Source organism: Gossypium raimondii, unplaced genomic scaffold, assembly GCF_025698545.1.
Source record: "Gossypium raimondii isolate GPD5lz unplaced genomic scaffold, ASM2569854v1 Contig00322, whole genome shotgun sequence".
NCBI classification, from domain to species: Eukaryota; Viridiplantae; Streptophyta; class Magnoliopsida; order Malvales; family Malvaceae; genus Gossypium; species Gossypium raimondii.
The window spans coordinates 34,499-55,998 of record NW_026291422.1 but is presented as its reverse complement, the minus strand read 5'-3'; the positions used below and the strand labels follow the sequence as shown (position 1 = coordinate 55,998).

The 21,500-nt window shown below is 32.6% G+C and overlaps 1 protein-coding gene and 1 pseudogene across 1 annotated transcript in view; both read right to left on the bottom strand.

The window, feature by feature from the left end:
• Positions 1–2,342: 2,342 nt before the first annotated feature.
• LOC128038856 (L-type lectin-domain containing receptor kinase V.9-like) lies at positions 2,343–3,964 on the bottom strand (annotated as a pseudogene).
• A 1,946-nt stretch (positions 3,965–5,910) lies between these two features.
• Positions 5,911–21,500, bottom strand: part of LOC128038854 (TMV resistance protein N-like) — a 43,459-nt gene continuing 27,869 nt past the window's right edge. Inside the window, exons 3-7 of the mRNA XM_052627444.1 lie at positions 8,671–8,715; positions 8,532–8,572; positions 7,635–7,875; positions 6,542–7,492; positions 5,911–6,444 (exon numbers count right to left, since the gene is read on the bottom strand). Of these exons, the coding sequence (XP_052483404.1) occupies positions 6,151–6,444; positions 6,542–7,492; positions 7,635–7,875; positions 8,532–8,572; positions 8,671–8,715 (1,572 nt within the window). The 3' untranslated portion in view covers positions 5,911–6,150. The remainder of the gene's footprint in view (positions 6,445–6,541; positions 7,493–7,634; positions 7,876–8,531; positions 8,573–8,670; positions 8,716–21,500) is intronic.

Below are 21,500 nucleotides of genomic sequence, written 5' to 3'. Positions count from 1 at the left end.
GACTTATATTTAATATTCCAAATATATAAAAATAATTTTGATTGATTAAATTGAACACATAAATTAGTCTCAAAACAAAATGAAATAGTTTTTAACTCAGCATAAATTATGATCTTATTCTCATTAAAGGATTTTTAACTTTATTATTACATGCATTGTCATGAAACGATCCATTTTCTTCACATCTCTATCTCAAATTGATTATATTTACTTCAACCTACAAATAAAATATAAATGTAAGTGAATATATATAATGAAGACAAAATTTTAATAAATAAATAAAACTAGTTAAAATGTACACATTTCAATCATGTAAAAGGAATGAATTGAACGACTAAAATTTTAAATAGTAAAAATTGTAAATTAAGTGACAAATTTTAAATGGTATAAAAATTATATTATCAACATTTGAGATATGTACATATTCAATACTATTGTACGGCTAAAAATTTTATATTTTTTTAATATATATTAAAAAGATCATATCTTATACTTAAATAAATTTAAAATGATTATTTCAAATGAAATAGAAGTAATAGTACATGGTTGGTTAAGTACTTTACCACAATCAATGCTTCTTCCCGATTGGTCCATCATAAAATTGAAATATTTTTGCATCCATTTTGGTTGCGGCCCTTCTTCCTCTGCTTCCTCGTAGATGTTACATTTTCTGTTTGATGTGGGAAGTGCTACCTACTGATCTATGGTTGTGAGCAGAGTGTTGGTGGATGTGTTCGAAATTTAGAGAAGATAGAGTGGTATGGCACTGCAACTCTTTTATTTCTTCCAAATCTTTCTCATACATTATTCTGACACCACACTTCACCTTAGCATTGGGTTTACATGGATGTAAGAAAGACACCTCAAGCTCACAGTCACCATATTTATCCTCCAATGAAAATGGAAATAATTTATCACGCGACCAATAACGAAGAAAAAGGTGATCTTTCGTTATGGTCTGATTCCTACCTGTCAACAAAATATAGCCCCACCAATCAACCTTATTTCATCATCAACTCATTTGCTTCTCCAAACCTCTTCTAATTCTCAAATTTCAACTCCTATCTTTAAAGTTAAAAATAATTTTAATTTTTCTCAAAAAATCAATCGTTACTAGCATTCAACCTTATTTATTTTCTCATAACCATGGCAGTGGGAGAAATTTTCTACAAATTAAATAGGACCAAATTTGATTTGAGTAATATATCATTCATCCGTCATTAGCATTAATAAATTAAAGTTATTAATTTTATTTTATATTTGAAAGATTTAGAACCTCTCATCCGCGGTTTGTCGAATCTACCATTGTTGTAGGTATAATTTTACCTCCTTTCTCTTCTTTCTTGTAACCTTTTCATTCTTAATTTGATGACATTTTTGGATTTTAACTAATAAAGTCATTAATTCATCATTATATTTAGTTTCTCCCCTAATTCATTCTTTGATTAATCATAGTACAACATACTACTACATACCTTTTCTTTATGCCTTTATACAATTGAAATTTTAATTGTTTTTGCTACTCATTTAATTTTTAAGTTGTATTTTCCTCACAAATAATTGGATATTGTTAATTACAGTGTTTATTTGTAATTGATTTTTATAATTATATTTATAGAATTTTAGTGGCTCAATTTGACTTTTGAAATTAACAAATGTAAAAGTAAATATTCAACTTGAAATTCTTCTATCAAGTACTATTGTTTTATTTTCTTGTGTTACTTGAGTATCTAATTTATCTTTTATATATAATGTTGCCTAAAAATTATTTATCTGAAAGTGAAAAAAGTAAAAGAAAACATGCTAAAGAGTTAAAATAATCACAACAATATGCTATTGATAATTTTTAAAGTAATTTTAATGAAAAATAGGATCAATTAAATGAAAGTTTGCATAATGATATCAATGAGAATGATGAAATTAATGACCCAAATGAACCTAATGATGTGTTAAATGTATCCGGTATTGAAAATCTTATTCTTAATGAAGAACAAATAATTCCTCCTAATATTAGCATTGTTGAAGAACAAATAATTTCTTTTTTGGATATTTATGATCCTAGAAATTGAGCTAGTCTTGATAACAAAACAAGAGACATTTTAGTTGAAAAGGGGTCTATAAGAGAAATGAATCTTGTGGTCGTCAATGTCACAAGAACGGTTGAATGGTCTGGCAATTTTATCAATCGAGAATGATTTTTTTGGAAAACATTGGTGTTGGTGTTATCATTAATAATTTTGTATCTCGAATGCTCAGAGAGCCCATTTTTTATTTATGATTTTTGTGTTCTTGTAGTTGATAACATAGGAGTAGATTGAAGAATTTTTTAATTTTGTTGGAAAAATATTTTATTTGCTTAATGTCATAAAAGATATTATTTAATGAAATTACTAGTATATGATTTTATTTTATTATATTACATTTTATAATTTTTAAAAGGTTCAATTTATTGTTTCGCCTAGTTTCTATAAATGTCAAGAACGGATCCATCACCTATTACATGCGAGGTTTGAGGATCATTTCCAAGGTCGCATAGTTTTTGCCAGCCCGAAATCTCCTAGTCGGGCGTTCATGTAACTGTCAGCATATTGGCAGGCTTGATATCTCTGTGAATGATGACTTGCACCCACTGTTGGTGCAGATAGAACAACGCGGACGCTACGTCCTTGATGATATTAAACCTTTGTCCACTTAAGGCTCCTATTAGGTTGGTGGTAAAGAAAATTGTCAAGACTTCCATTAGGCATGCAGTCATAAACCAAAAGCAACTCGTGCTTGCGCCTGCAATAACCGAGAAGTCTAACCAAATTCGGATGTCTGAGGCGACCGATGGTTGCAATCTCAGCCACGAATTCTCTCATACCTTGCCTTGAATTATGAGAGATCCTTTTGACGGTAATTTGTATGTTGGAAGATGGTAAAACACCCTTATGCACCTTACCAAATCCACCTCTCCCTAGAACTTCCTTTTCTTTAAACCCCTTTGTTGCTTTGAATAGATCTTTATATGAGAATCTATGAGGCCCGTACTGAACCTCCTAATCCTCCAGAATCTCCATGAATCTCTTCTTCCTTGAGATCAACACAAACCTGAAAACCAATACGAGGACTAAAGTGAGACCTGTGAAAAAAATGGCGATAGCCAAAATCTTCTTCAATTGCTTGATTCCTCGATTATTATCATTAACAAATCGTGGAACTTTTGGAAGGTGAGACAAGTCTAGCTCCTCAGCTGAGCCATTCATCTTGAAACTCCATGCCAATATGTAGTGTGATGATAAAACAGAACCTGTGGAAGATGAGAAACCTACATACATAGAGTCATAAATATGGAGACAAATCCCGATTCAAGGATAAAAGTGGAGTCGTTTTTAGTCCCACTGTATTCAACCCAAATTTGCAGTGGATCCTCTCTTATAAGGCTGACATTTATGAACTTTCCCTCATCAGTGAAATACCTTGCAGGAGAAGATACCATTGAGTTTAGGCCATTGATATCGATGCCAACATGGTTGTCGTTTATGTCATCGAATTCGCTGCTCATAATTATGTCCAGCTCGACCGCCACAATATGATTTGATCTGTTACCGTTGTTTGATTGATTGAAAAGACCGAGATAGTGGGTGGGAAGAGCTCCAGAAATTTCATCGTTAGGGGAGACAACGAAGGCCAATCCATGGCCACCAAGGTCGGTGTATCCAGGTACAATTGCAAAAATGAATGTAGTGGGGAAGGGGGAAACAGTTGCATTTGTGGAGTTCTTGAACTGGATCGGATTCTTGTAGAAGATTTGACCACTTATTCGGCTTGTGGTATTTTGTAAGTGTAAACAGCCCACTTGAATCTACGCCTGCAACTCCCTCGACATTCAAGTAACCATTGAAACTAAACTGGCCCTGGTTGATATCTGAAGATGCAACAACCAGGAGGAAAAGCAGCAACACAAGCATGATCAAACACGACATTATTACACACACAAGAAAAGGAAATACAATAGAGATTGAGGGTTCTAGTCAGTTTTGTCGCGGACACAAGTTATTTTGCTCTCCTTTTAAGACGATCAGAAAAAATTATTTGGTAAAGGTGATGCTGTATTGAATATGTTTAGGGTTTGGATAAGTAGAGTCAAGAAGCTATTCAAGCTATTCAAGAATCCTTCTCAAAGACATCTTCCTCCGCACTTGTCCAACATATTCAGCAAGACTTGATAGACAATATTAGTCACTGAAAATTTAAATATATTTCACATGAAAGGAATCTAGAAGTTAATTATATTGCTAAGTTGACTTTAGATAACAATGAGGTCTTCATTTAATTGATGAAATTCTTTAGATTTGAATAGACATTTGTAATAATTTATTTTGTTATCGAAAATATAAAGGACATTCATACCATTTTTGAAGAAGTAATGCATTGGTAGATTAATTTCATAAATGTAAACATTGAAATATGAAGCATTAAAGGTTTTTGACATTGTTTTTATTGGACATTTTAAACAAAAAAGATCGATAATACTCGTGTATAAATGTACATGTATGTTCTCCTATCTTTTATTTTCATTTTAGATTAAAATTTTAATGGTATATTTATTAGAAGGAATTAAACCTATTTAAATATTAGTAAGGACTTATATTTTATCTTCCAAATATATAAAACAATTTTGATTGAGTAAATTGAACATATAAGTTGATCACAAATAAAATGAAATGATTTTTAAATCAACTGAAATTATGATCTAATCCTCATTAAAATATTTTCATGTTATTATTATCTGCTTTGTTACCAAAGCTATCCATTTCTCCACATTTCTGTCTCAAGTTACAAATAAAATATAAATGTAAGTGTACATATATTTGACCTGTCCATGGGCCTGGCCGGGCGGGTTGGGCCGGCCCACAAAATTTCAGCCCATTTATTAGGCCCGGCCCGAAATATGGGCTTGAGATTTTGCCCAGGCCCGCCAGAAGAAAAATATGAGGCCCGAGCCCGCCCGTCCGTTTTAATTAAAATTAAAATTAAAATTATTTTTAATAAAATTAAAACTAATTGTTATTAAATTTAATTGTTAGTAAAATTATCAAATTATTAATTGTTAATTGTATTAATTGTTGTAATAAAATCTAACATTTGATTAGTAAATTTATCAAATTATTAATTGTATTAATTGTATTAATTGTTGTAACAAAATCTAACATTTGATTAGTAAAACAAACTTGATGTTTTATTATTATTATTTTGTAACACTAGTCAAGGAAATGAAAGTAAATAAACTTAAAATAAAAACTATTATATTTTAAAAATAAAAAATATATTTAATATTTTTGGTAAAGCCAAGTTCGGCCAAAAAAACTTGCCTGAGGCCCGGCCCATTTTTTAAACGGGCCTAAAATTTTGCCCAAGCCCATATTTCGGGCCTATATTTTTACCCAAACCCTCCCATATTTCGGGCCGGGCAGGCACGCCCGCCCATGGATGTCTAACATATATAATGAAAATAAAATTTTAAGAAAAAATACCAATCAAAATGTACACATTTCAATTATGTAAAAGAATACACATTTCAACATTCATATAAGAAATGTATAGAATATAAGAAGGATTATATCTCATACGCAAATAAATCTAGAATGAATGAAACAAAAGATGTAAACAACGTAGATATGTAAATAAATAAATAAATAACCAACTAATAGGACAAGATTGGTTGAGTAGTTTACCACAGTTAGTGCTTCTTCCCGGATTGGTCCATTATAAAATTGAAAAAATTTTGCATCCGTTTTGGTTGTGGCACTTCTTCCTCCACTTCCTCGTAGATGTTACGTTTTCGTTTTATGTGAGGAATGCTACCTACTGTTCCATCATTGTGAGGAGAGTATTGGTGCATGTGTTCAAAATTTGGAGAAGATTGAGTGGTATGGCACTGCAACTCTTTTATTTCTTTCAAATCTTTTTCATACACTAATCTAACACCACACTTCTTCACCTTAGCTTTGTATCCAGCTGGAGCTGTGAACGCCACCTCAAACATATTGCATTCCTCATCTGAGCAATCTGTTGTCCATAAATTATTGGTTTCACTGTAACCATATTTATAGGCAAATACATCTAATACATCACGCGACCAATAACAAAGAAAAAGGTGATCTTTCATTATGGGCTGGTTATATCCTTTACCCGCCAACTTGCCTCTCCATTTAATCTGTTGACGAATTCTACCTCGAAAAATAGATTCTCCGAACACGATATGTTGGACATCCGTTGAAACATGAGTATTAACGAAAATGCAGCAACAAGCAACTCCAACCCATTGACTATCTTTTCGAAGGTTGATAGGTAGGGGTACCTTAATTGAAGACTCGACTCACTTTTTTGTTCGCTAAACCAATCTGGGATTTCACTTCCTGGGATAATTACTTGAAACATTTTTCTAGAATTTCCAAACGCCTGCAAAACAAAACACAAGTCGTTTGGTAACTAAAACTGTAAATTCTCAAGTATGGGATTTTGTAAGGGAGAAATAAGAGATAAGAGATTAATCGACCTTAAGATATTTTTTCAGCAGTGTTATTGCATTGATATTCGCAGCCAGTTTGAAGCAGTTAATGGCTATAACTGAATTGCATATTTTTGATAGACTTGTAACTACTTCAAGTGAAGAACAACCATCTATAATCACACATGCTAAACTAATCGGTAGCTCAGACAACAATTTAAGCTTCATGCAATTTGATAATACAAGTGATTCAAGCCTGGAAAGTTGAGTAAGAGCCAAACGAATGGTGATGAAATTGTTACCACAAAGACGAAGACATTTCAAAGAGGATAGACCGTGAATTTCTGCTTCACCAAGAGTGCCCATGTTGCAATTTGACAAATCAAGAGACGAAAGCTTCGAGAGTCGAGTAAGAGATGCAGGTATGCTGATGAAATTATTACCACTAAGATCAAGACGTCTCAAAGAGGATAGACCAGAAATATCTCGTGGAATATCTCCTTCACAAAGATTGCAGTCCCTTAGTTTTAGCTCTCTTAATGAACTCAAACCTAACAGCGAAGGCAACATACGAGGCATGGGATTCTTCCTTCTTCCTACGATTACCTTGAAAAGAGAAGACAAATTTGGTCGTAACTTTGCTTGCTGCAAATTCTCTGATAAATTTTCAACTCTATAACAACCAGAAAGATCTAGAGTTTTTAGACGTTCCATTTTTCTATCAATCTCTGGAAACCTTACAAGGCTTGAGCAACCCGAAAGAATTAATGTTTCAAGAGATTCCATTCCAATTTTGGTTGGAAGAGTCCTAAGACTTTTGCAATCTCTTAAATTCAAAAGTTTAAGGCTCTTAAGCACCCGGATTGATGGATGAACATCCACTAATTTGGTACAACCTTCCAAAATCAAAACTTCAAGATTTGATGCGGTTGTGAAGTCTGGTGTCTTGATCAGGTTTTGAGACCCTCTGAGGTTCATTATTTTCAAGTTAAACAAGGGCTGTTGAAGACCATAATAAATTAGAAACAAATGAGAAAACATAATAATGCTCATTTTTGTTTTTTTGTTTTACCTTAATCAAAGTTTAATAATTTATATTAAAATAAGCTAAAACACAAGGATAAGATGAGTTAATTCTTACTATATTTCCCTTCCATAGTTGTTGAACGTGACTATATGGTAAAAGAAGTGCGACAAGGTTATCCGGTTGAAAGCTTGAAGGCAAGTATCTTAAAGGGTATCCTGTCCAATCTAAAAGTCGTAGTTCATTAGAAAGATACTTGAGATCATCACAATTTAAAAGGCAAAGCACTTTGAGCAATCTCAATTTTTTCATCTTCAAGAAGGTATCCACACTTAAATTGATCATCTTGTTCGATTCCCTAATATCCATGAGCAAAACAAAAATGAGCTTCAAAATATACAAAAACATTCAATATCTAAAAGAAATGTTGCATTGATATTGTTTTTTAAGTACTCGTATCCGGTACTTATATCTAATGCACATTCGTATATGAGTATTAAGATATGATTCTTTAAGAACCTTTAAATACGTGAAAAAACTAATTTTTAAATTTTTTGAATATACCCATATTAAAGAGATATTTATATCTAACAATCACATCCGATGTTAAATTACCTAATCCTAAAAATTGAATTAATATGTTGATTTATATTTGGTCGCAAACAATGCATAATTTACAAGTTAATGAACCAAACAATGACACATAATTAAAAATGAAACCATTTTCATTAAAAATTTTGATGACATGTTATAATCTAATTATTGATATACACTTTTAGTACATTAAATATATACCATTAATATTCACAAAAATATATATATACCATTAATATTTCAAAAATACATACATTTCTCTTTTGATTCTTTTGAAAAAGTAAATATGTTAGTTGATAAATTTCATAATTGAACATTGAAATATTAAATGTCAAAAGTTTTGCTATAGTTTTTTATCATATTTAAAATAATAATTATTTACAAGTACACATAGATATAAGTTTATGTGTGTCTTCTTACTTTTTATTATCGATGATTATGGCTTCAATCATTTCTGTAGCCTAAAAAAGATTAAGAACAGACAATAAGAAAATAAAATAAATGGTGAATAATGTAGGATAGAAAAGAAATAGTATGTGACTTTTGTTGAATGACTTACAGTGTTTTTTGTTAGGACATGATGGACGTCACTTCCCTCCCACAACTAACGTTTTCCGTGTTCATCAACACATTTTCTCTAACAATTTTTCTTCCCATTTCTTGCAACAAACTATGCATCCACAAATATTGGTTGACATCATTGACTTTTATTAAAGATTTCTTAATGAAAACATCAATTCCAATATCGGGAAAAAACTCACAACCATCTAATACTTTCATTACAAAATCTTTCTTCTCCCGTTGAAGAAGCATGCTATATCTAAAATATATTCTTCTCCTTTCTTCCAGTCCATCAAAACTGATTCAAGTTTATCGAGAATTTCTTTATTAGAATCTCTTTTAAGTCTTTCAATCGCACTTCTCCATTGAGTCGCATCTCTACCGCACAAAAAGGAACCAAAACTTCAAGAGCTAAAGGGAGTCCACCAGCATAATTTACAACATGTTTAGAAAGTTCAATGAAATCATCTTTATGCACTGTATCACTATGAAAAGCTTTCAGACTGAAAAGTTGAAGCGCCTCTTTGGGATTAAGTGTTGTGGGCATATACACATCATTAACTTGGCAACATCGAAGCAAATGTTCGTCTCTTGTTGTTACAATGATTCTGCTACCTAATCCGAATCAATCATGCCTTCCAATCAAGCATTTTAGGTGTTGTATGTTATCAACATTATCAAGAACAACAAGAACCTTTTTGTGAGACAACCTATGGCTAATTATTTTATTTCCTTCATGAACATTGAAAAAGTTGAAGCATTCACCATGAAAGATCTGTGAAAGAAGTTGTTTCTGTAAAGAAACTAGGCCGCATTTGTCTGAAACTTCTCGAATATCGGCAATAAAGCTTTTACCTTCAAAATGAGGTGACATTTGAGTGTAAGCAACTCTTGCGAGTGTCGTTTTACCGATGCCACCCATTCCGCAAATTCCTATAACGCGGACATCATCTTCCCCAATGTTTATTTTCAAATACAAATCCTCCAAGCGTTCACTAATACCAACCAAGTCGCTATGAGTAACTGGATATGTCTGACATAGTTTTGCTGATATCTTCTTAACAATGTCTCTAATAATTTCTGATTCATGCCTAAAAAAAAGAAATTTTAATGTTTTGAGTAAAATTTTGTTGATATGTTTCGAATGCACTTTTCTTTTCAATGAATCATGAAACATAATATAGTTTGGAAGCAAACAAGAACCAAGAATAAGAAAGCAAGATCTGTTGCGGAGCCAGAAGACAAAATTTGCTAAATATGACACTTTTCAATTAAACACATAGGATTAGGAAAAAAAAATAGTTACACATACATATATATATATATATATATCCAAAAAACTAGAAAATAGAGAAGAAAAGAAAGAATTACCTGTTATTTAAATGCCATCCCTTGATTGCAGCCACTTGAATTAAAGCATTTCGCCACCTTTGGATCTTCTCACTTTCTTCTTTGTATCTCTCTCATGTCTGGCAAAGGCTTCTTCCACTTTCCCTTTTGTTTTCTTAAATCAGATGGATCAACATCGTAAAAATTGGAAACACTTTATGGCCGTCGTTGTTATGTTGTTGAACAATCTCAGCAAGCTCCTCCAAGCACCAACTTGAAAAGGCATAAGTTTCTGAAAAACAATTACCGAGCACCATGATTGCTGAATTGCTTTAAAGAGTTCTGGCGCGATCTCTTCACTGGCCTCCAGCTTGGGATCATCCCTGAAAGTGACGATCCCACCTCTTTAGAGCAGCATAGAGATGATCGGTGAAGTTTTTGCGAGTATCTTCACCTCTAAAACTCAAGAAAACATCATATTTCTTTCTAGAAATGTATGAGGAAGTTGAAGGTAATGACAACATGACGATGTTTGAGAAGAAAAATATATATGTGGATGTAGTGTTCAAAATCAGAAAATTGATCGCTCAATACGCCAGAAAGAAACTAGAAACAGTAAGTATATGAGAGTGAAGATTGAGAAAAACAGATGAAAATTCCAGGGAAGAATAAAGGACGTTTCTAAGCAATTTCTCTATAACCTTTTCATTTTCGTAATGAATACGAGTAGGTGTGGACATTGGGTGATGCATGTTCTTTCCAGGAAGAATCCAAGAAGGTGGGTGTTGACAAAATGGAGCCTACAATAATTCTAAGTAATAAGTAAAGTGTTGGACGGTTTGTGTTTTACTTTCATTTACATAATTATATAAATGTCTATATAACTATATATTAAAGGAGTATTTGGAGACATCTGTCCAGGGAGGACAATGCGTTATTTTAAATTCGGTCCCTCACATTTTGCCTTTTATATGATTAAGTTCTATTTGAAGCATCTAAAATGTTCATTAGGTGCAGACTAAAATAACTTATATCTACTCAGTATCATAAAATTTTATGTATGAATACAATTTATTAATTTAATGTATAGGATATTGTTTCTTTTACATTATAAGAAAATGTTAGAATTTCAATTTTAGTTTTTTTTAATTATGCCTAAATTTAAGATTTAATTTCTAACCTAATTTAATCATATATTTTTATAATGTTATTAGTTAGACATATAATTAATATTGTTGACTTTTCTATTAGTTGTAGCATCATAAACATGATCTGTGAAGTTGTTGCGAGTATCTTCACCTCTAAAACTCAAGAAAACATCATATTTCTTTTTAGAAATGGAGGAAGAAGTTGAAGGTAAGGACAACATGAGTATGTATGAAAGGAGAAGAATATCTCAATGTGGTGTTAAAAATCAGAAAATATATCGTCCAATACCCACAAAGAAACTAGAAAAGCAAGTATATGAGCATAGGGGTGGAAATTAGGGGCCGACAAAGTAAGTATGTTATCTGTTTTATGTTGGATCAATTTGAGATATAATTAATCTCATAGTTTGCAGGTTGTTGTTAAGAATTATTCTCATCTTTTATCTATTGATTCAGTCTTGCTTGAATCGGATTGAACGATCGATTAGATCAAGAGCCGACAAAGAATTAGTTCGATGAGTGATTTTGAATTGATTAGATTGAAAATTGATACGAACTGATTCAACCTGTTAAAAACTAAATGAATCGAAACTCTATTTTAACTTTTTTAAATTTTAATAATTTTAAATCATTGGACCACCAAACTAATAACCTATCCAATTCGACTACAAATCCGATTTAACTCAAGAAAACATCATTTTTTTTCTAGAAATGGAGGAAGAAGTTGAAGGTAACGATAACATGAGGATGTATGAAAGGCGAAGGATATTTCAATCTGGTGCTCAAAATCAGAAAAGAATGAATATATGAGGAAAAACATATGAAAATAGAAGAGGGCCGGGTGATATGTTCTTTCCATGAAGGTGAGAGTTAAAATGTTGGACGGTTTGTATTTTATGTACTTGACAATGAAAGACAATAATTAAAACATTAGTTTTCGAAATGAAAGGGAGTAGGTGTGGAAATTCAGGGTTATAGATGTTGTTCCTGGAAGACTCCAAGAAGGTGAGAGTAGACAAAAGACACTCAAATTTCTCAAATATCTTAAACATTTGGGATTTGCACAAGCTCAATTACTTCCAGAACCAGCGACCTGGATTCCAAATTCAATAATTCTTTTCCACGAAAATCAAACTAATCAAAGATATATAGATGAATAAATAAAATAAAAGAGTAAGGGATTAAGGATAAAAGTATTAATCTGCCTAATTTCAGGAATCAAAGAGTTGATACACGAAATGTCAAAGTTATCAACTTATCATGTTGCGATGTATGAGCACTTAATGTACTTTCATGTCGCTCTTTAGAGTTTCGGTGGTTGTTGGGGCATTTTATGTACTCTTTTATGTTGTAACTATCATGTTTGCACATGTTTTTGGATGTAGTTTCTTAGAAATCATCATGTTTTCTTTAGTTCTCGATTTGGGAGAATGTCCTACACTTCATAAGCACTATGTGCTGATTGAGTATGTATGACCTGATATAGACATTTCTTTTTGGCTTTCGGAATATTCTTTCTACCTTCAAATAACAGTTTTTGTTTCATTCCTAGGATTTTATTTCCCAGAAATTGATGATGCTATCACTTATGGCCCCTTACATAGCAAGTAATTTAGGACATGAACTGCTAGATAACTAAAATTTTAGCTTGCTGATCTTAGATGTGATTCTTTTGTTGGAGTCTCTGAGAGTCCTCAAATTTATGCTGCACTTTCTTGAAGTTCATGTTGTCGATGATAAATTTTGTTTGTCACATTTTGACAGGTCCGATGGAAAAGAGGTTCTGGTGGACAACCAATATCTTCAAGCTAACAATCCACTGCTGGTAATGGATCATTTTCTTGCCTGATCTTTTCCTTCATTAAATTGACTCAAAGAGCTGACAATTCTTGCACTTCTTTTGTTTTTTTCCTTCCCTTTCAGTTAATCAGCTTCAATGAGCAACATCTTAAGTATAGCCTCCATCTTGATCACCTAGGCGTATTTAGTGTATTGATGAAGCTGAAGGCCGCCATATTCGTTTTGTTTGTGTATGCATTGTTGTAACTCTTTACATTAGTCGCAGGAGATAGAGCAGGATAAACAAGAGCTCTCATTTTCAAGTTCCAAGCACTTAAAATAGTCTGGTGATGGGATTAGGTTCTCATGCAAAGCTGTATTTGTTGCTTAGGATCGCATCTGTATTTCATTTTCCATCATTTTCTTCCACTAAGCTCAGTAATACATAAAAACAGTTTTGACTGATTAAATATATGTTGGTCTCCAATAAAATAAAATAATTTTTAACTCAGTTGAAATTATGATTGATCCTTATTAAAGGGTTTTCATTTTATCATTACTTGCTTCGTCTTTATTTTTGTCTCACAATTTTGTTTTAATTTACCTCATCTTCAACCTATAAATAAAATATAAATGTAAGTGAATATATATATATAATGAAAATAAAATTTTAATAAAAAAAAAGATGAAACCAATCAAAATATACACATTTCGATTATGTAAAAGGAATGAATTAAGTGACTAAAATTTTAAATGGTATAAAAACAATGTTATCAACATTTGAGATATGTAGACGTTGAATATGAATATGAATAAAATTTTTAAAATGTTTTGGCATATAATGGAAGGATCATATCTCATATGTAAAACAAGTCTAGAAGAATTGTTTAAATGAAATACAAGATGTGTAAACAAAATTAATAGGACAAAGTTGGTTAAGTAGTTTACCTCAGTTAATGCTTCTTTCTTGATTGGTCCATTACAAAATTGAAAAATTTTGCATCAGTTTTGGTTGCGGCTCTTCTTCCTCCATTTCTTCATAGATATTACGTTTCCGTTTTATGTGAGAAGTGCTACCTACTGATCCATGGTTGTGAGCAGAGTGTTGGTGGATGTGCTCAAAATTTGGAGAAGATTGAGTGGTATCGCACTGCAACTCTTTCATTTCTTCCAAATCTTTCTCATACACTATTCTAACACCACACTTCTTCACCTTAACACAACGGTAATTTGGTCCAAAAAAGGTACTGAAAGACAACTCAGGCTCATCGCATATTTGATCTAAGCAATCTGTCGTCCATAAATTATTGGTTTCACAGTCACCATATTTATCACGCGGAAAATAACGAAGAAAAAGGTGATCTTTCATTATGGGCTTGCGAAAGTATCGACCTACCCACCGGTTTCTCCAATCAATTGGTCTACAATTTCTACCTCGAAAAACTCTAGATCCATTACAGCTGATAGACTCCTTATTCCTTGAAGCATCATTATTGACAAAAATGCAGCAACAAGCAACTCCAATCCATTCACTATCTTTCCGAAGTGGTATCTTAATTGAAGAGTCACTTTTTTGTTGGCTAAACCATTCTGGGATTTCACTTCCGGGCATCATAATATCAAAGAAGCCATCATCAAAAAATTTTCTTGATTTTGGAAATGCCTGCAAAATAAAACACAAGTCGTTTGGTAACTAAAACCATATATTCTCAAGTATGAGATTTTGTAAGGGAGAAAAAATAGATTAATCGACCTTAATATGTTCTTTCAGCAGTGTTAATGCATTGATTTTCTCAGCCAATTTGAAGCAGTTAATGGCACTAATGTCACCACAACACACTAAATTGCATACTTTTGATGGACTTGCAACTACTTCAAGTGAAGAACAACTATCTAGCCACCCATCTTCTATACTTGTTGGTAGCTCAGGCAACGAGTTAAGCTTCATGCAATTTGATAATGCAAGCAATTTAAGCTTGGAAAGTTGAGTCAGAGCCGAAGGAACGGTGATGAAATTGTTACCGTCAAGAAAAAGTCGTTTCAAAGAGGATAGACCATGAATATCTGCTTCACCAAGAGTGCACATGTTGCAATTTGACAATCTAAGCTCTTCAAGCTTGGAGAGTCGAGTAAGAGATGCAGGTATGCTGATGAAATTGTTACCACTAAGATCAAGTTCTTCCAAACAGGATAGACTAGAAAGATCACGTGGAATATCTCCTTCACAAAGATTGCAGTCCTTTAGTTTTAGCTCTCTTAAAGAACTCAAACATGACAACAAAGGCAACATCCGAGCCATGGGATTCGTCCTTCTTCCTTGGATTACCTTGAAAAGAGAAGGCAAATTTGGTAGTAACTTATATGATGGTCCCTTGCGCCCATTGAAAGACAGAACTTTAGGATTTTTAAATTGAAAAATGAAGGATGGTGGTTCTGTTATGGCTGTTTCACTCAAGTCGAGCTCTTCCAAAAACTTTGCTTGCTGCAAATTCTCCGATAAATTTTCCACTCTATAACAACCGGAAAGATTTAGAGTTTTTAAACGTTCCATTTTCCCATCAATCTCCGGAAACCTTACAAGACTTGAGCAACCCGAAAGAATTAATGTTTCTAGAGATTCCATTCCGATTTTGGTTGGAAGAGTCGTAAGACTTTTGCAATCTCTTAAATTCAAAAGTTTAAGGCTCTTAAGCATCCGGATTGATGGATGAACATCCACTAATTTGGTACAACCTTCCAAAATCAAAACTTCAAGATTTGATGCTGTTGTGAAGTCTGGTGTCTTGATCAGGTTTTGAGACCCTCTGAGGTTCATTATTTTCATGTTAAACAAGGGCTGTTGAAGACCATAATAAATTAGAAATAAATGAGAAAACATAATAATGCTCATTTTTGCTTTTTTTTTTTTTTTGTTTTACCTTAATCAAATTTTAATAATTTATATTAAAATAAGCTAAAACACAAGGATAAGATGAGTAAATTCTTACTCTATTTCCTTCCATAGTTGTTGAATGTGACTATATGGTAAAAGAAGCGCAATAAGGTTGTTCGGTTGAAAGCTTGAAGGCAAGTATCTTAAAGGGTATCTGTCCAATCTAAAATCGTAATTCATTAGAAAGATATTTAAGATCATCACAATTTGAAAGGCAAAGCACTTTGAGCAATCTCAGTTTTTCATCTTCAAGCTATCCACACTCAAATTGAGCATCTTGTTCGATTCCCTAATGTCCATGAGCAAAACAAAATGAGCTTCAAAATATACAAAAGCATTCAATATCTAAAAGAAATGTTGCATCGATATTGTTTTTAAGTACTCGTATCCAATACTTATATCTAATGCACATTCGTATATGGGTATTAAGATATGATCCTTTAAGAACCTTTTAAATACGTGAAAAAATAATTTTAAATTTTTTTGAATATACCCATATTAAAGAGATACTTATATCTAACAATCACATCCAATGTTAAATTACCTAATCCTAAAAATTGAATTAATATGTTGATTTATATTTGGTCCATAAACAATGCATAATTTACAAGTTAATGAACCAAACAATGACACATAATTAAAAAACCATTTTCATTAAAAAATTTTGATGACATGTTATAATTTAATTTGTTGATATACACTTTTAGTACATTAAATATATAGCATTAATTTTCACAAAAATATACCATTAATATTTCAAAAATACATACATTTCTCTTTTGAAAAGTAAATATGTTGCTAGATAAATTTCATAATTAAACATTGAAATATTGAATGTCAAAAGTTTTGTTATAGTTTTTTATCATATTTAAAATAATAATTATTTACAGTACACATAGATATAAGTTTATGTGTGTCTTCTTACCTTTTAATATCAATGATTATGCCTTCAACCAATTTTGTAGCCTAAAAAGATCAACGACAGATAATAAGAAAATAAAATAAATGGTGAATAATGTAGGATAGAAAAAAAGTATGTAACTATTGTTGAATGACTTACAGTGTTTTTGTTAGGACATGATGGACGTCTCTTTCCTCCCACAATGCAACGCTTTCCGGGTTCATCAATACATTTTCTCTAACAATTGTTCTTCCCATCTCTTGTAACAAGTCATGCATCTTCAAATTTTTGTTGTGTTTATCGACTTTTACGAGAGATTTTTTAACGGGAACATCAATTCCAATATCAGGAAAAAACTCACAACCATCCAATACTTTGATTACAAAATCTTTATTCTCCCCATTGAAGAAGCATGCTATATCTAAAAATATATTCTTCTCCCTTTCTTCCAGTCCATCAAAACTGATTCGAAGTTTATCGAAAATTTCTTTATTAGAATCTCTTTTAAGTCTTTCAATCGCACTTCTCCATTGAGTCGCATCTCTACCGCACAAGAAGGAACCCAAAACTTCAAGAGCTAAAGGGAGTCCGCCAGCATAATTTACAACATGTTTAGAAAGCTCAATGAAATCATCTTTCTGCACTGTATCACTATGAAAAGCTTTCAGACTGAAAAGTTGAAGCGCATCTTTGGGATTCAATGTTGTGGGCTCATACATATCATCAACTGGCCAAGATCGAAGCAAATGTTCTTCTCTTGTTGTTACAACGATTCTACTTCCTAATCCGAACCAATCGTGCCTTCCAACCAAGCATTTTAAGTGTTGTATGTTATCAACATTATCAAGAACAACAAGAACCTTTTTGTGAGACAACCTATGGCTAATTATGTCGCTCCCTTCATGAACATCGAAAAAGTTGAAGCATTCACCATGAAAGATCTGTGAAAGAAGTTGTTTCTGTAAAGAAACTAGTCCGCATTGTCTGAAACTTCTCGAATATCAGCAATAAAGCTTTTACCTTCAAAATGAGATGACATTTGAGTGTAAGCAGCTCTTGCGAGTGTCGTTTTACCGATACCACCCATTCCGCAAATTCCTATAACTCGGACATCATCTTCCCCAATGTTTATTTTCAAATATAAATCCTCCAAACGTTTACTAATTCCAACCAAGTCGCTATGAGTAGCTGGATATGTCTGACATAGTTTTGCTGATATCTTCTTGACAATGTCTTTAATAAATTCTGATTCATGCCTAAAAAAAAGAGAGGAAAATTTAATGTTTTGAATAAAATTTTGGTGATATGTTTCAAATACACTTTCTTTTTCAATGAATCATCAAACATAATATAGTTTGGAAGCAAACAAGAACCAAGAATAAGAAAGCAAGATCTGTTGCGGAGCCAGAATACAAAGTTTGCTCTTTCATTGAAATATAACACTTTTCAATTAAACAAATAGGATTAGAAAGAAAAAAAAGTTATACATATATATCCAAAAAACTAGAAAATAAAGAAGAAAAGAAAGAATTACCTGTTATTTAAATGCCATCCCTTGATTGCAGCCACTTGAATTAAAGCATTTCGCCATCTTTGGATCTTCTCACTATCTTCTTTGTATCTCTCTTTATGTCTGGCAAAGGCTTCTTCCACTTTCTCTTTTTGTTTTCTTAAATCAGATGGACCAACATGGTAAAAAATTGGAAACACTTTATGGCCGTCGTTGTTATGTTGTTTAACAATCTCAGCAAGCTCCTCCAAGCACCAACTTGAAAAGGCATAAGTTTGTGAAAAAACGATTACTGAGCACCATGATTGGTGAATTGCTTTAAAGAGTTCAGGTGCGATCTCTTCGCCGGCCTCCAGCTTTGGATCATCTCTGAAAGTGACGATCCCACTCCTACTTAGAGCATCATAGAGATGATCGGTAAAGTTGTTGCGGGTATCTTCACCTCTGAAACTCAAGAAAACATCATATTTTTTCTAGAAATGGAGGAAGAAGTTGAAGGTAACGACAACATGAGGATGTATGAAAGGAGAAGGATATTTCAATCTGGTGTTCAAAATCAGAAAATAATGAATATATGAGGAAAAACATATGAAAAATAGAAGAGGCCGGGTGACGGTTTGCATTTTATGTACTTAACAATGAAAGATAATAATTAAAAACATTAGTATTCGAAATGAAAGGGAGTAGGTGTGGAAATTCGGGGTTATAGATGTTGTTTCGAGAAGACTCCAAGAAGGTGAGAGTAGACAAAAGACAGTTTGTGTTTTACTCAAATTTCTCAAATATCTTAAACATTTGGGATTTGACAAGCTGAATTACTTCCAGAACCGGCGACCTGGATTCCAAATTCCAATAATTCTTTCCGCGAAAATCAAACTAATCAAAGATATATAGATGAATAAATAAAATAAAAGAGTGAGGAATTAAGGATAAAAGTATATATTCAAATCTCCTAATTTCAGGAATCAAAGAGTTGATACACGAAATGTCAAAGTCAAAGTGAACAGTGACTAGGAGATATACTGACTAATGAAGTTTTAATCCCACAAGTAATTTTACAAGCTTTTCCCAGAGGTTTTAGGTGAAACACTGGGGACATTTAAGCGGTGAAAATCTCCTCTCAAATTTCTATGGTTTTGTTACTAGAATGAAAATAAAATTTTAATAAATAAAAAATGAAAACCAATTAAAATGTGCACATTTAAATTATGTAAAAGGAATGAATTAAGTGACTAAAATTTTAAATGGTATAAAGAATGTAATCAACATTTGGGATATGTATAGAAAATGAGCTCATGTTGAATATGAGTATGAATAAAAATTCAAATTTGTTTGATATATACGAAGGAATGTAAATAAGTCTAGAATGATTAAATTATATAAAAGATGTGTAAAAAATAACAATTAATAGGACAAGGTTGGTTAAGTAGTTTACCACAGTTAATGCTTCTTTCCCGATTGGCCCATTATAAAATTGAAAATTTTTTTCATCAGTTTTGAGCAGAGTGTTGGCGGATGTGTTCAAAATTGGGAGAAGATTGAGTGGTATGTCACTGCAACTCTTTTATTTCTTCCAAATCTTTCTCATACACTATTCTAATACCACACTTGATCTTCACCTTACCGCCTCTAGATCTACCTGAGAAAGACATCCGGAGCTCATCGTATTTTTATCTAAGCAATTTATTGTCCATAAATTATTGGTTTTACAGTCACCATATTTATCCTCCATGGAAATTGGATATAATATATGCTTTATCCGCCAAAAACAAAGAAAAAGATGATATTTAATTATGGGCAGGTGAAATCCTCTATCCACCGACGAGTTACTCCAAGCAAAATTTAGAGAAATTTTACCTCGATATAATTTATGGGTGGCTTGTTGAAAATTTCTATACAAGATAGATCCATTACAACTGATAATCTCGCTTGAAGCATCATTATCGACAAAAATGCAGCAACAAGCAACTCCAATCCATTGACTATCATTCCGAAGGTTGATAGGTTAGGGTACCTAAATTGAAGAGCCACTTTTTTGTTGGCCAAACCATTCTGGGATTTCACTTCCGGGCATAACAATATCAAACGGTTTTCTTGAATTTGCAAATGCCTGCAAAATAAAACACAAGTCGTTTGGCAACTAAAACCATAAATTCTCAAGTATGAGATTTTCTAAGGGAGAAAAAATAGAGTAATCGACCTTAAGATGTTTTTCCAGCAGTGTTAATGCATTGATATTCTCAGCCAATTTGAAGCAGCTAATGGCTTTAACGGTAGCGCCGTACACTGGATTGCATATTAATGGACTTGGAACTACTTCAAGTGAAGAACAACCATCTATCCACACCTCTTTTATACTTGGTAGCTCAGGCAACGATTTAAGCATCTTGCAATCTGACAAGTGACAATCTAATAGAATGAAGCTTGGAAAATCGAATAATAGATGCAGGTATGTTGATGAAATTGTTACCACTAAGACCAAGATCTGTCAAGGAGGATAGGCAAGAAATATCACGTGGAATATCTCCTTCGCCAAGATTGCAGTCCCTTAGCTTTAACTTTCTTAAGGAACTCAAACCTGACAACGAAGGTAACATCGGAGCCATGGAGTTTGTCCTTCCTCTTCGATTAACTTGAAAAGAGAAGGAAGATTTTGTTGTAACTTAGATGATCTTTTGCATCCATTGAAAGACAGAACTTTAAGATTTTAAATTGGAAAATGAAGGATGGTGGTTCTGTTATGGCTGTTTCACTCAAGTCGAGCTCTTTCAAAAACTTTGCTTGCTGCCAATTCTCTGATAAATTTTCAATTCTATAAACATAAAGAGTGTTTGGACGTTCCATTTTCCCATTAATCTCCGGAAACCTTATAAGACTCGAGCAACCCGAAAGAATTAATGTTTCAAGAGATTCCATTCGAATTTTGGTCGGAAGAGTCCTAAGACTTTTGTAATCTCTTAAATTCAAAAGTTTAAGGCTCTTAAGCACTCCGATGGATAGATGAATATCCACGAATTTGGTACAACCTTCCAAAATCAAAACTTCAAGATTTGATGCTGTTGTGAAGTCTGGTGTCTTGATCAGATTTTGGAACCCTTTGAGGTTCATCATTTTCAACTTATACAAGGGCCGTCGAAGGCCATGATAAATTAGAAACAAATGAGAAAACATAATAATGCTCATTTTTGTTTTTTGTTTTTTACCTTAATCAAAGTTTAATAATTTTATG